The sequence below is a fragment of the Glandiceps talaboti genome, chromosome 3 (assembly GCF_964340395.1).
Source record: "Glandiceps talaboti chromosome 3, keGlaTala1.1, whole genome shotgun sequence".
Classification (NCBI taxonomy): domain Eukaryota; kingdom Metazoa; phylum Hemichordata; class Enteropneusta; family Spengelidae; genus Glandiceps; species Glandiceps talaboti.
In genome coordinates, this window is record NC_135551.1 from 24431918 (window position 1) to 24448045 (window position 16128).

At 35.7% G+C, this 16128-nt stretch overlaps 2 protein-coding genes across 3 annotated transcripts; one reads left to right on the top strand and one right to left on the bottom strand.

The window, feature by feature from the left end:
- Positions 1 to 800: 800 nt before the first annotated feature.
- On the bottom strand, positions 801 to 7347 carry LOC144433401 (microtubule-associated tyrosine carboxypeptidase 1-like). Its single transcript, XM_078121707.1, has 6 exons — positions 7291 to 7347; positions 5024 to 5544; positions 4213 to 4363; positions 2926 to 3094; positions 1814 to 1981; positions 801 to 1578 (listed from the first exon to the last, which is right to left on the bottom strand). The coding sequence occupies exons 2-6, from the start codon at positions 5470 to 5472 to the stop codon at positions 1001 to 1003; spliced, it is 1515 nt and encodes a 504-aa protein (XP_077977833.1). The 5' UTR covers positions 5473 to 5544; positions 7291 to 7347; the 3' UTR covers positions 801 to 1000.
- A 65-nt stretch (positions 7348 to 7412) lies between these two features.
- On the top strand, positions 7413 to 11455 carry LOC144432944 (EEF1A lysine methyltransferase 1-like). Of its 2 annotated transcripts, none has more exons than XM_078121257.1 (5): positions 7413 to 7507; positions 8520 to 8751; positions 9445 to 9527; positions 9929 to 10209; positions 11319 to 11455. In XM_078121257.1, the coding sequence occupies exons 2-5, from the start codon at positions 8596 to 8598 to the stop codon at positions 11453 to 11455; spliced, it is 657 nt and encodes a 218-aa protein (XP_077977383.1). In that variant the 5' UTR covers positions 7413 to 7507; positions 8520 to 8595. The 2 variants fall into 2 exon arrangements, with proteins under 2 accessions (XP_077977383.1, XP_077977382.1); XM_078121256.1 differs by having other exon boundaries at positions 7451 to 7507; positions 8435 to 8751.
- Positions 11456 to 16128: the final 4673 nt, after the last annotated feature.

Sequence of the window (16128 nt, forward strand, 5' to 3'; positions counted from 1 at the left end):
TTACAAAGAGTTTAACTTACAAGTAACTTGACATCGGCAATATCTACTATTTTATACATTTGGTATTCTCTTAACTAATGGAAGAGGGTAGTTTACCTTGTATTCTCTGTATGTGGTATGGTCCAAATATATTTGATGTATGTCAGACCATTCCATAACTAATGGAAAGAGGGTAGTTTACCATACACCCCTTGTATTCTCTGTATGTGGTATGGTCCAAATATATTTGATGTATGTCAGACCATTCCATAACTAATGGAAAGAGGGTAGTTTACCATACACCCCTTGTATTCTCTCTATGTGGTATGGCCCAAATGTATTTTATGTATCTTGGAACATTCCATAACTAATGGAAGAGGGTAGTTTACCATACACCCCCTGTATTCTTTGTGTGTAGTATGGCCCAAATATGTTTTATGTATATTGGACCATTCCATAACTAATGGAAGAGGGTAGTTACCATACACCCCTTGTATTCTCTATATATGGTATGGTCCAAATGAATTCTATGTATATTGGAAAATTCCATAACTACTGAAAGAGGGTAGTTTACTGTACACCCCGGGTATTTTCTGTATGTGGTATGGTCAGTCTATGCGATGGTCAATATTTGTAACTGATCTTAAGATGGGGATGCTACTAATACCAATCTGGTATGTATTTAGTGACATAGTAGCAAATATGAAGTAATACTGCAAATTGATAATGTCTATGGCATAAATATAGAAAACAAAATTGACACATATAATGAAAATACACAATGCATGTAAATCTATTCCTAACACTTGTAACTCTCATCACTTCAAAGTTTTGATAAAAACGATAAGATAAAAATGGTAGATGGACAAATATTGTGTAAATCTTAAACCTGAAATCTTGTGGATAGTCATAAAATGTGAAGGTCTTGTGTAAATTAAGTAGTTTAAGTTTTTAGATGAGATTGGGCAATGCTGATGGTGCTGCTTTACATATGAGTGTTTGTGATTTCAACAGGAGGTTGTTAGGCAATGCTGATGGATATAGTAGGAATGCTGTCATTACGCCTCAAGTACCCGTCCTCAGAACAATGCAGATCGCTCTGAGAGCATTCTTGTGACCCATCCATGGATGTCAACTTTTGTGGTGACTGTGTCCTCCTGTCCAGTAGACGTCTTGCAGGTGATGCACTTTTTAGCGGTGACATGGATCGAAGTGGTGGAATAGATGGTGGCGGTGATGGCGTTTTCAGTACTGGTGAATCGGTCGGCAGTTTCGGTAAAGGACTGCTGGAACTACGGCTTGATAAACTTGCCCTTGGTACCAAACTTGACGTCGATGACATCGATGATGATACCTTCCTGTTTTTGGTTGACCTTGATCTTGATGATTGTCTCTCGTCTTCGGGGATCAAGCCGTTCAAGCGTGCCATGAATCGCAGTCGTTTCTTGTACTTGTCAACATTCTGTAAGAAGTGTGGTAACTTGATACACTCCATTCTTGCTATTCTCTTAACACGACTTGTTTCATCTACACACAGCTTACCAGCATACAACAATGGGAAATCAATGTTGTCGATATTACGAAGGATTTCAACGGCACCTAAACACACATCAAAAGGGCAACAGTCAGTTAATTACAGAGGTTTCTTTGAAATTGTGTTGATATTACTCATTTAGTTGCTGGAATTCATTTCCTCTGACTTTCTTACTTTGGAAGCAGTAATATCATTGTGACTGTATTATGAAATATGTTAATATAAACATGTAGATGTATCTATAGATGGAAATTATACATAAAACATTTCTATTACTATTACAGGAAGATGTATTTTCACCTGCAAAGTAGCACTGGTCTTTGCCGTATCCACCCAGGTCATTGGGGTTTTCTAAACCACGCTTGACTCGCATCACATGTTTCCAGCGTTGTTCAGGATTTTGTACATAATGTTGCAAGTGGTCATAGAGTTCTTCAAATGTCATTTCAGTGGCTTTACATGAGGTATCTATTAAAAGAAGAGGATATAAAGGAAATAATGATATACAAGTATATATGTGGGGAATTTTACTTTCTGTAGCACTTTATTCCTTTACCTCTTGTGGCCAGTATATGCAATTATTATTATTATTATTATCACTTTATTTCAGATTATAAAAAATAATCCATACCAAAACAAACAACAGACAAAACACATTAAAATAGACGCTTACAGTGCTTTTTTGCCTTAAGTTTATGAAAAGCCTTCTTCTTATCTTTCAGATTATTTTTGATGCTTGTATTGTTCTATTATTATTTGATGTAGTTATCTAAGCCTTGGGTGACTGAATCAAGATTTGTACATAACACTTTGCCACTAATGGTTACCATGGATATGTGGTTCAAGGTATATATTGCACCCTGATAATTATTTTAGTTCTCTCGGCATAATACAGGTATATTGTGAAAAGCATAATTGATGGACCATTCATTGGTTGCCTGGCATTGAGGTCTTTGTCAGTCCGTTCATAGTATATAAAGATATTGTTTGGTTAGAATTGTGTCTATTTGGAATTCTTACAATTCCAATATAAAGTACATTGTATATTTGAGCAGAGTAAATACTATTGTTATATTCAATGAAGGATTTATACACATGACAAATGAATGGGGGCAATATTAAATACCTGTCCTGTGTGCCAAAATACAATAGACAATGCTCAGTATACTTTGAAGTCTGTGAGAACAGTCATATGTTTCTAGGAATATAAATAAGCTTCCAAAAAATATATATGGTTTTGGGGGGTGGTGGCAGCTTAGCTGTTTATGTACAAGATATCCAGCCTATACCTCAGTTACATTGGATTTTGTATCACCAAATGATGCTAAGTCAATATGTGCTATCATAGATGAATCTCTCCAATGTCTGTGGGGTTATGTATCAGAGCAATTGTAATTTGCTCAAATACTTACAATAAACTAAAGCTGGCATAAACAAGAATGGTATTTTAGCTTGGAAGTGAGTGTTGATGGTAGCCAAGCCTTCCTCTGTCTCCAGCAGTGGTTGTGACTTGACGCTTCTCAGACCAAACCTATCTCTACTTGAATACCATGGTTGTAAACCATCATTCAATGACCGGAACTAAACATATGCAGTTAAGGAATTTACATATTTACTGACTCTTAAAATAAAACACAGCTTTTACACTCATACCTTTATCACTTGGCAAATGGTACAAAGGGTTATTTAAATTAACAATATATACCAAAACAAACAATTCAAATTAAGATTCAAATGGTAAAAAATTTGAAGAAAAAAATTCTTGTGTCTTTTTCCTTACAAATATTGAGAGAATTCAAAATGAATAGCACAAAATTCACAAATGGATTTAACTGATGTGGTCTTGCTACAATTTTTTGCTTCTTTTGTCATAAATTTTTGATTATCGAAGAGGTGAGGTATATTTTGATGCAAGTAATGATTTGATAAGTGACAGCTAGTAACATGAAACAGGTAAATGCTATCTTTACTTTGGTAAAGTTCTAATGTAGTGGAGACTATAAACAATAAAAACTGTCACAGCTTGAATAGAATTGAAATGCACAGGATATTACAGAATAATAATGTTATGAAGAGGTAAAATTTACATGATTCACATCGACCAGTATAACAAATTTTAAAGACCTACTCTGCATAAATAGGGGTTGAATTCAGATGACGCTCATTGTGCTAGATGACTTTGACCATGCAACATGCTCACAGAGCTCATAAAGCAAGTATGAAACTGGCATTAATAAAAAAAACTGTAATACTCTCTAAAACAGCAGTTTCATAGGTGCTCTATGAGGTCTGTGAGCATGTTGCACGCTCAAAGTGTTATATATTGTCAGCTAATGTTGAAAAAATGTACAGCTCCTGGCCAATCTTGAAATTTTAGATGCAGTTCCTGTTTGTACTGGGATTCATGTGATCTGATAACAACTTTTAGATGTATTCTTTTGTGTACAATACTGAGCTGTCACTCAATCATTTGTACAAAAGTCATCCAAAATCAACCTTAAGTTGCTGTACAGCAAAAGGAAAAGTTGTAAGGATCTGAAATTTTGGAGTGAAATTGTGTGAAATATAGATCTCAATATTTTGCGTACCGATGAGCAATTTGCATATACATGTATATGTTTAAAGAGATGAAGATGATATCTTTTGCATACCAATTATCTAATTTGCATAAATAGATTAAAATGAATATTTAAGGATACAAAGTGTGTTCCAATCTCATGATCAGCCAGACATGTAATTCCACGTTCTCTGAGATATGCATTATCAACTGAGTCCTTCAACCACAATGAAAACTTTCTTGCTTCAGGTTTATTCAGCCTTGTGTTAGGTCCTGTCATAGCCATCCTCCCGCTGAAACAAATTATATTTGTATTGTGTACAGGTACATTAAAACTCAAACAAGTGCCTAAATCAAAAATGTACTATTTGGCTAAAGTTTTTTATTCGATGATTTGCAATTGTTGAGTACAAACTTCATATAATATGAACATTATGTGATGACCAATTTAAAAACATTGAAAGGAACTATTATGTAATTATTACAATAATTTAATTTGAGACTGGTCTTATAAAGTACTGGAAAAATACGACATACTCCGACTAAGCAAACAGGTGTTAAATTTTTTCAACTTTCATTTATGGCTGACACTGTCTTTTTTTATATATATAAATATTATGATTGCTTAACTTCCAGTGCCTATACCACATTTGACACCATTTAAGATATAAATTATTTCTTTTACTTTAAATCATCATTAGAAAATAAATGGAAAAGTAGAAATATAATTCATATTCATATCATATCATATCATATATGTTAATTCAACTCTTTGAGGCTAAGAGCATAATCAACTGACCAACAGCCAAATGACAGAGAAATATTTGTTAAATAATTGGTAGAACACTGAAGAGATTTGATTTGTTTGAAACATGTCTGTTTCTCAATCAGAAGTGGAAGACGAGAACTTGTGTATGAATTTTCATTTTTGGTCAAGTATTTCAGATTATTACCTGCAAGAGAGATCCTTGGTCCAGCCAACTGATAGCATACCATCCACCATATTGAGTTTCAAATATTCACTCAATAAAGGTGTTGCTTGGGCAGAAGAGATTCTCTTTCCAAATGATGCAGTTAAAAAATCCTCACCATATCCAAATTTTTCTGACACATGATCGAGTACTCTTCTTGCATCCTTTAAGTACAGAAATCTAATCTGTGCTCTTTTTGTATTAATTATATCCTGCATTCTGTCTGGTGAGTATCTTAGTTCAAACCTCGGCACCAAACCATATTTTAGAAACCGTTGTTTCTGTTCCTCTAGATTCAGAGGATCAATCTTGGATGTGAATCTTTTTGGCGTGGCATCGTAAGTTTTTATTGTAGTACTCGTTCGGTTGGGTGTTATTCGGACTCTGATGCGTAAACGCCCGCTTTTCTTGGATTTCTTTTTTTTCTTCATGATTTCAAGAGTTTTAAGTTATGATTGTTGGGCTTCCTGATGGTGAATCATGATTTCATTACAAGTGCATCGCTGGAAAGTAAGAAGAAAAAATTAACGATGTGAAATGATATATAGATTATATTAATTCTCTTTGATAATGTGTCAGAGTATGTGCATGTGTGTTTATATTATTTTGTTGTTTTTTCCCCGTTTTGCAAACGTATCCACAGCTGTTACACTAGATTGGTTGCTAGGCAACTGCATCTAAACTAGCCTTATTTGTTTTGCTTGCAAGAATATTTTATTTAGGATTATAATTTTTGTACTGATAAACAAACTGAGTCTAGCTATTCACAGTATATTAACTTTCATGACAACATCACACATAGAGTTATAAATGAACATTTCTAGTCTAAAGATTATTGGAAACCAGTGTTTTATTTAAGGGCGGTAAGTAGGTAAAATCTACCGGGGTTCCCACATCATTTTACCGGGGTTCCCCACCTAAACTATGATACATTGCATGGGAAGCACTACCAGTTTTACCTCTTTCCCCCTTTCTGTTACCGGGGTTCCCAAACCTTAGCAAAAACACTGGAAACATTTCAGTTTGTTTATTCCGGGAGTAGAAACTGTAGTATGTAACTATGCTCACTTATTAGAGTCTGTGAACAGTCACTCTTAGTACTGCCTAATGGAGAAGCATTGTGAACAACTTCATGGGGTCTGTGATACACTGGTGACTCCTTGGCTAATAAACCGGTGAGTATGAAACGGTACCGGTGCCTATATATCTGGACACATTCAGACCAGACGAAGTAAATGCACGTAAGGAGTGTATTGTTGACTTTTATGAATAGTGAATAATAGAGAGACGCGTCAAGTTGATGAATAATTAATTGCTTTTCAGCGTCCTAACAATGAGCAATTGTAAACAAGAACGTTCGCACTGAGTTCAGACAATCATGGACATATATATACACAATACTGTACCGTACACCTTTTAATACCAACCACAGGTGATCGTCACCCCGGAAAGTATCTAATTTCGACTTTCGTTTCATTAAGCAATTGTCCCGGGTTTTCATGCTTTGCAAAATACACAATGTCACAATGGTCAGGCAAAGGAAACTTATCTCACACAATACACATATATATAAAGTAAACAATGTAGAAAATACTTGTGAAACACACCCCCTGGTCAGATTTTTTTTAAAGTACAGTAACTTAGGCAGATGCCCAGACCACTAATTTATAACCAAATTTAGAAAATTAGTAACCATACACCGGGAAAATATTTGAATTAAATTACTGTTCAATTTCAAAGTCGTATTTTTTAAATCAAGAAATAATTACAAAAAATATAACTTAACTATTCCGCAAGATATTGTACACCGGGACCCACACATACACACACTTAAATTTTCTTTGGCAAGTAAAACAAATTTGGTGGAATACACGAAAAACAACAACAATATTTTTACGATTGCAGACATTGAAAATAAAACGTTGCCATGGTTGTGATACGTGTGGTGGCCATTTAATTTTTAAATGGACTGCGGAAAATGTAGTATTTCCCGGGTTCGCGAAATGGGCGTTCGACAACATCTAATGTCTGAACAATAAATATCAAGGTATAGACAGTATCGACGCAGATATTTTGAACAGAGCTTAAATTTACGCCGAGTCACTGCATATGCGTTGCCAATTATAGACATTGGGTATAACTGTCTCATTGAATTGTTAGATATCTGAGAAACCATACATTGTACCCAGTGCCGGCGAAACTAAAAGCTTTGAATAAGAAATTCCGTCTGAAATAAATTCTAACTGTACCTCTTAACGTCTGCTTCGGATGAGACACTTGGGATCCATCGGAATGAAGGCACCCCATGTAATTGTCCACTCGGCAGTGCAACGCAACAAGTAGACACTACACTACTTACGCAACGAGGGACGCCATTTTGTATCCAAGTGAATTGAGCATGCGCTTGAACTTTGAACTGGGAAACAGCTGCTGGCGCGTAAAAGACGCATGGCTGATTGTTTACAGGTAACCACTCTCTTATAAGCAATTACGAGAAATTTATGTTGCATGCGACGATTTCACATGGCCTACATTTGCAATAGAGTATTTATGCAATGAAAACCTGTCAATATTGTATTTTTGAATAACACAATGTTGAATGTGTATGTATTGTATGAATGTGTATGTATTGTATTATGTATAACAGTATATGGCTTTGTATTTGGGCTCAGATCAGTTTGGTGGCATGAGAGTGAGATTTCGGTAAGCCCAACTACCGGTATTGATGTTGTATGTTGTAAAATAGTCGCATTGCATTTTAGTATTATCACAGGGGACAGGAGGAATGTATGCTAAGATTTGCATATGTTTTGACTACTTTATATTCATATGAAGATGGTGATATAAATGTTGGATGTATTTCATTCCCAATGCTTGTCATTAAATAGCTGTTATCAGCTAATTCTCTGAGTGTTCATACTGTTCTGTACCACACTCTGTTCCCTTCTGTAAACATTCACCGTCTAGCATGTGCAAATATTCGCATATATTTCTCCTGTCCCTTGTGGTACTACTCAATATAAAACTTGCCAAGGAGAACTATCAGGCACATTGATATTGTATGGTTCTGTGTGTGTGTGTGTGTGTGTGTGTGTGTGTGTGTGTGTGTGTGTGTGTGTGTGTGTGTGTGTATGTGTGTGTGTGTACATGTGTACATGTACATTTATCTATGTGTGTATGTGTATGTCTGTCTGTCTGTCTGTGTCTGTCTGTCTGTCTGTCTGTCTGTCTGTCTGGCTCATTGGTTGTCTGTCATGGCTGCATACAAATGTGTCTATAGGTATGTCTGCACTGTGTGTGTGTGTTTTAATGTGATATACTACTTTGATGTTCGAATATAATTGTATAAATGCTATATTTAATTTAACACAATCGCATTTTGTTTTGTTTAAGGGGTCACTAAAACAAGGAAAATGGACTACGTGTTTTGATTCCTGGACAGAATCTCACTTATTTATCAATAATTCATTTTCACTAGCCGTCTGAAATTACTGGTGTTCAGAAGTTTTCTTTGTTCCACCACCAAACACCCCAAAATAAAAAGTTAAATCAAAATGTCCGATTCAGATGATGATGTACCTCAACTCCCAGCTGATACTTTGGCTGCTTTACAAGAGTTTTATGCTGTACAAGCAGAGAAGGAAGAACAAATTAAATCAATGTTGGCTGGTAATGTTGTAGAAGGAACTGGTGTAATTGATGAAGATTGGGTAAGATAAAGATACCTGTCACCCATCCCTCCATCCAAGACCCACCCACTGCAGAACCCCACCCTCTGTCCAATGCACACCCACCTTGTAACCCCTCCCACCATGCAACACATTCTTACTATGGAACTCCTCCCTCCAGCAAACATCCATGATGTAACCCCTCCTCATGCAAACACACATCTACTGTGTAATCTCCACCTTCATCTCCCATGCACCATAGCCCTCTCTTCAATACCCACCCACCACCAATGTCCATGTAGCCTCTCTGCAACACACATCTACTATGTAACCCCTCCTTGTAACATACAGCCAACATTTAACTCCTCCAATAAATATCCACTGTGTAACCTCTCCCCCAACACCCATCCACCATATAATCCCCACTCCAACATATTCCCATCATCTTACATCATCTTCTATTCCCCCCCCCCCAAAAAAAAAAAAAAAAAAAAAAAAAAAATAATTCCCACTCATACTTCATTCTGTTTAGAATATCTTTTAATTTCAGATCTATATCTATTACTATGGATTTGTTGACTGTAAATGTACAATATAGGAGGGTGATATAAATTAGAAAGAATAATTCTTGCATGCAAAGTGATGTAGTAATATAATAAGTGGTATTGTGATACTATTCCCTCCTATTTTGTCTCCAAATATCTAATAAGCTCTCTAATGTTTTTATTCAATCAGCAACTGTCACAGTTCTGGTATGATGAAGAAACAGCCACAGCACTGGCCAAGGAAGTATTGAGTGTTATCGGAGAAACTGGCAGGTTAGGGCACACAGAGGATCAATATGACAGAACCCATGACTCATGAGTGGAAGTGTGACTTAGTCTAGTTATTTGTACAATTTGTTGCAGTGCTCTCTGTGAGCTTACTGTCATGAACATAGAATGAAGTAGAAAATGCAACATAGCAGTAGAAAACACTGCAACCATGTGTGTAAATACCCACACTGACACTCAATGTGATGAGTTTCTATTATCATCATACTTTCCATGATAGTTTATCAAACATCAAAATTCATAAAAGAGATATAACAATGCATTTGTGTGACTTTGTTTACATGGAACAGCCTAACACTTAATTGCATACACACACTCATTTGAATACAGGTATGCAATAATGTTTTTTGATCATTCTAAACTACAATCTCCTGTTTACATTACAGAGTAGCTTGTTTGTGTTGTCCGACACTTTACCAGAAACTTAGAGAGTTGAAACCAGACACCTGTACATCAATCCTTTTTGAATTTGACCCACGATTTGAAATGTATGGAGAGAACTTTGTTTTCTACGACTACAAGTCACCACTTGATTTTCCGAAGTCTGTCGAGCCACATTCCTTCGATATTGTTGTTGCTGATCCACCATTTTTATCGGAAGAATGTCATGTGAAAGTTGCCCAGACAGTCAAGTATCTTGCTAAGGATAAGATTTTGTATTGTACAGGTTAGTTGTTATCACGTTGTAACAGTAAAAACAAAAGTGGGTCATTGTGTGTCAGTGTCAATAGAGGGTGCACTGTACAAAAAAGTTCACATTTAAAGTGGAACAGGCTGAGTTTGTAAGCATATTATTCAAGTGAAAATACTTAACTAAAACGACATTCCAGTGTTAATGTTAATGTTGATGCCTGTCTTCTATAACATTACGATTGTCTTCTGGCATGGTTGGAACAGCTGATTGCATAGTATGGATTTCATGAACATTTTTTGATATGTAGGATAAATTACGTCGTCAGATTGTTTATGGGTACATAATACCAGGTTTCATTGAAAAAGTGATGGTTTAGTGTGCTTCAGTAAGTACAACACTGTGAGAACCTTTTAAATATGCAGCAAAAACTACTCAAGAATACTTATCAGTTATTGATATATTAGATCAATATATGCCAGTTATGGAATGTTGACAACTTTTATCAGTATCAGCTCTCAAAGTCTGTAACAGTCTAGTCGTTAAACCATATTTGGAAGTGCTCAAATATGGTTTAACGACTAGACTGTGGTCTGTAAGGTATGCCATGATGGGGTGCCCTCACACATCGGTCAATCCCAGAGGAATTGAAGCAGTGAGGGCAGAATGACATGACATATCTTATAGTCTACAACTGTCACAATTATATCTAGAAACATATTTCCATGATGATGTAGTGCTTTAGTCAGTGATTATGTTACAGGTTTATGTTTTTGTTCTGATCACCACCACACGAGAAAAATGCAAATTACATGTCATCCAATGACTATTCAAGCGCAATCTAATGTAGTATGATTTAAGTGAACAACTGACTGCCTCGTCTAGGTCCTATACAGTATTGTAAGATTTACACCTCCACTCATTGGTTTAGTTAGAGAGACCACGTTGGCATCCAGACTACTGACTGCCCTCAACATAAGATTTTAACCAGATTGACACAATATACTAAAATGGTTTAATGGCATCACACTCCTATTGATTTTAGCAGTGTCTCATGCTTGCTCTATTACCGGTAATATTAATGATCAGAGTACAAAGGTCAATGGTCAAATTGTGGGTAATATTTTCTGTTATTTCGTTTGTAGGTGCTGTGATGGAGAAAGCATTAGAAGAGAAACTTGGACTCAAAATTTGTAAATTTCAACCAAAGCATGAGAGAAATTTAGCAAATGAATTCCGGTGTTTTTCAAATTATGAAATTGGACTGGATAGTCAATTGTAACAAAGTTATTATTCTGTCGTGCTTGCTATGTATGGTTTTCATAAATAAAATAAATAAATTTTGTATACAAAGACATAAACCTAATTTGGTGATGTATAAATATGTTGCATACACAAGTATGCACTTGATCGTTGTCCCAGGTTTGTGGTTCTATCAAGGTGGGAACAAACATTATTTTGTAGTAATGTACTAGTAAACAGACAAAAACGATATTTAAGATATATACAATTGTGGACATCAGGACCATGGATGAATAGAATGTTACAAATAGGGAAAGTAAACAACTGAATTGGATTAGTAATACTTAGCACAGCATGTTGGAAGTACAGACTTGTATTATATTGCATCATGTGATAAAAATAGTTTTATAGCCACTTTACATAATAGTTCACATTCACAATCAAAGTTCCAGTTCCACTGTCACTTCTTGTACACATAAACTTGTTATCAAACCATGGTGTGTAATACAAGTCTCTGCTGTTCCAACTTGCTGAGTCAAGTGTTATTAATCCAATTCATTTGTTTGTTTTCCTTGTTCGTAATAGGTTCCATTCATCCAGTCACATGTAGGAACATTCTCCATTACCACATCATTTTATGGCGACTTACAAGGCCGCCTTTCCAACATTTCACCATCTTGGCTCATACTTCACGGCAGATACTCATCAAACACAAAACTCAACAACCACCACCACTCTTGAAATCTAGATGCACCAACGAGTTTCATATAATTTGACTTTTATTGATATGAAAGGAAAACATACTTTGTCACAGTCAAGAAATAAAATTTGACTTTGGTTGTATTTCAGTGTATGCACATTTGCATGTGTTTATATAAATTTGTCATACAGCATACATAATAAAACACTCCTGTACGTACAAATCCATCATTTTCTGACGAGGGTTTTCAACAATATCTAAAAAGGGGGCATTCATTATTACCTACTACGACTACGAGTATTCAACATTTCCTAAATTGACATATGCTAATATGGATGTTTCCTAACTTCTTAAGATGACCATTCATGAATACAGGATTCCAATGCTATTACTACAGAAAGCGAGATATCGACAAACTAAGAACAGACACACACTAAAACTATTGAGTGGTTGATTACACAAGTGGGTGATAGCGGTGACTTGGTTATGTGGATGTAATCACCCTGTAATCAAGATAGTGTCAACACTGAATGAGGTTGGATATGAGGCCATTTGAGCAAAACTGGTTATCAGAGATGCTACCATAATATGACTGAATTACATCAATATGTTGCAATAGTAGTTTTTGTTTGTGTCTGTGTTAGCTAGCCGATAGTTCACTTGCCATTGTTGTTTGTGAAGTCAAAGGTATATAAATGACAATTTCCCGACGGTGGGTTTTACAGAGGAATCATTTACATCATCAGAACATTTCATCAACATTTTCTAATCATCATCATCATCATCATACACATCTAGACTCATGACCTACTGCAGCCCAAAGTAAAGTTTATTAATATTCATTACTTCCTAATATGGACAAGGTCACACAGCCTGTGAACTTTGCAAATCAAACTTGCATTTTTCATGGACACTATGAGTAGAAGCTGATTGGTTGAATAAGTCACATGATGCCTATACATGTTGACTGTTTCAAAATACCCAGATGTGGAATTGACCTCAAACTTCAACATGAGATATGTTAATTTTATGCTAATTTTTCCATGCAGACAATAGCAGTAGACCGTAAGGTATACCAAAAAATACTGACTTTGAATTACCAAGTTCAGTATGTGTGGAGAAAAAAACATGCCGGGTTCACCATCAAGCCAGTTTCAGAGGCTACAAGCAATTTGTATTTTTGGCAGCAACACCACACAGCCATGTATCCTACATATGGAAATAATGATGGATCATATATGACAGCGATATTAGCACCATAATCTGGTCAAATGTATTCTGATAAATTCAACATAAATGAAGCAACTGTAAAACACACTTACAACCCATTTGGTAACTTTGCATCACCAACACGTACTATGCTGTAAAACTAAAGAGTCTGCAAAACTACTAATATAAATGGCAAAATAGAAATGGCTACCAAAAAAATAAACAAACTGACTTTCATTCATTTTAATAATATAGAAATAATCTGTATATTGAACAATGGTGCTTTGATTTCATCACATAATTCCCTGAAATTCTATCCATGTCTTAATTTTGATTATATAGAAATGATATTATATGGCACAACAAAGATGACATACAGACTACGACAACTTACTCAGGAATAGTGTATTATGACAGGTTACTGTGCTATTATACAGTGTTCTCCGAGAGGGTGGGGTAGGGTGGAGATATACTTCCCATACTTGCATATAGAGACAAGCTATCCCCTTTGGGGTATATTTTTTTCAGCCCATTGCAATGATCCAGTGGGGTGGATATACACTACCCATATTTGGATTTATGTTGTCCTTTGGGGTATATTTTCAGCCCCACTGGTCTAAAATGGGCTACAGATATTCCAGATGAAACTTTCAGAATGCCTATGAAGAGCCAGGGGGAACTGTACTCTCAAGCTTTTGCTCTGAAATGGGGTATGCTTTCCAAAATATTGCCTTGACCTTTTAAGGCAAGTGTTCTGTTCACAAAGTGTAGAATCAGCCTCAGATTTTGCCCCATCAAGCACAGTAATATTGATCATATGTATGATACTGCTCCAGATAGATACTACTAAAAAATACAAAGCCTACTACATGTTGGTTAAACAGGTCTACAAAATGCAATGGTGAGTTTGTTACATGGGCACCACACTAATCTGGTGTTCTCTCCCCACTATTCTTTTTATGTTTGAGAGGGCTCTGAGACTACACATGGTATGTTAACATCATCTGTAGTTGTCATAGAGATCTGGAATAAATATCTGTGTTCTGGACTTGTGGCTGTTTTTTTTTTTAATTTTGACATGGATAAAGTGGCCACATTTGTATTATGGTTTTAAGTGGCCACCCCAGGAATTACAAGAGGGCTTCATGTCCTAGTTACTTTGCTGTGGAGAACACTGTCACAAATAAATCATACAAAACAGTATACCTATCACAAGATTTAGGTGTACATTACACAACATAGTCATTTGATACAAGCTTATATACAGAATATGAAAAACACATCAAAGTTTGTGAACCACCTCTACATATGACACCACGAACAGTTAGGATATTATTAGCCAATTATTCAAGGTAGGAAACCAAAATACTGGGAGTATTGTGTTTTGCCTGAGAGATTGATCAAAGTATTTACATAGTCATTTCCCTGGGTTTGAATTTTAAACTGTTGAATTTATATTCACTTGTGGTCCACTTGTTCTTACTGTACATGTACATGGCAGTGAAATATTCTACATACATATAAAACATTCAGTCACACATGATACCATTTACTACATACAACTTATATTGATCTAGTAGTCTTTTGTATAGGCTACAGACTAGTAGTCATTACCTGTCAAATCTAACCTTCATACCAAGGACTAGAATGTTGGCTTTGTAAGAGCTGTATTTATAATCTATTTCATGTTATTGGAGTCTTAGGCTAAAAAAAAAGAATTGTTTTTGGTCAGGACATTTTGTCACAAATAGTGTGATGACACAATTTTTTTTTTTAAATTCTCAACAAACCTGTCAAGCAATCTACTATTTATGGCAGTTACTGTTCTTTTTATTTAGTACTTTAGAGCAAGTATGTATGTGGGAGTCGATGTCATTTGCTTGTTCATGATTGGCTCTGCAGTTGTCTTCACTGAAGTAGGGAGGGCTATTTTTGTGTTTCCCCATGGATATGCAGACTGCATGGGCTGGACAACTTGATGTCTAGCTAGATTCATGTGTAAAAAATAACATAACAGTTACTGGTATGATCACTAGATTTGAAAGCCAATGACAAGTCTGGAGTCTATCTTTTGTATGGAATGTACATTGTGAATGCAAAGGCACTGTGTGTCTTTACATAGTTTTATGGAAGTCAAATATGCAATAGACCTTTTGCATGATCCATTTGGTCTTTTGCATAAATCAGAATGGTAAAAATATGTTGACCAACATTAAGGACTTTGACAGTAATCAAGTGAAGTCAAGTCTGTTTTCCCTAACCTTGCAGGTCACTCATCTCACAAAAGACTTGCAATTTGTATCTTACTGGAATGTTCTTATTTGAACAATGCAAAAGGTCTATTGATACAAACGCCCTCTAGAGTTGTGTTGCCACTATTAGATTAAAGGTCCACCTCAAAACTTAGCTCAAAAACAACTGACAGTAAACATAGGAGCTAACCACAGAACTGAGACTTGAAATTCCTCTTCTCATGGTCTTTCAATAATTTATGAAAACATGAATATGCTAATGTTCTGTACTTTCCCTTTGACCCCATGATGTCATAATTTTAACGGGGTAACATCCAATCTCGTGCTGTACTGCGGTGTTGTTTTAGTCCTGATGGGGAAATTTCCATTCACACGCTGTATTCTGGTTTTGATTTAGTCTCAACATCTCACCATATTCAGTCTCTGTGTCTTTGCATTTTAAGTACTTAGACAAGGAGTACATACCAGTCATGTAAATTTCTTGTTCATGTCATGAGAACCATTATGTTAAACACCTTTCAACCCACTTTAGTTTGCAATCGTCCACTCACT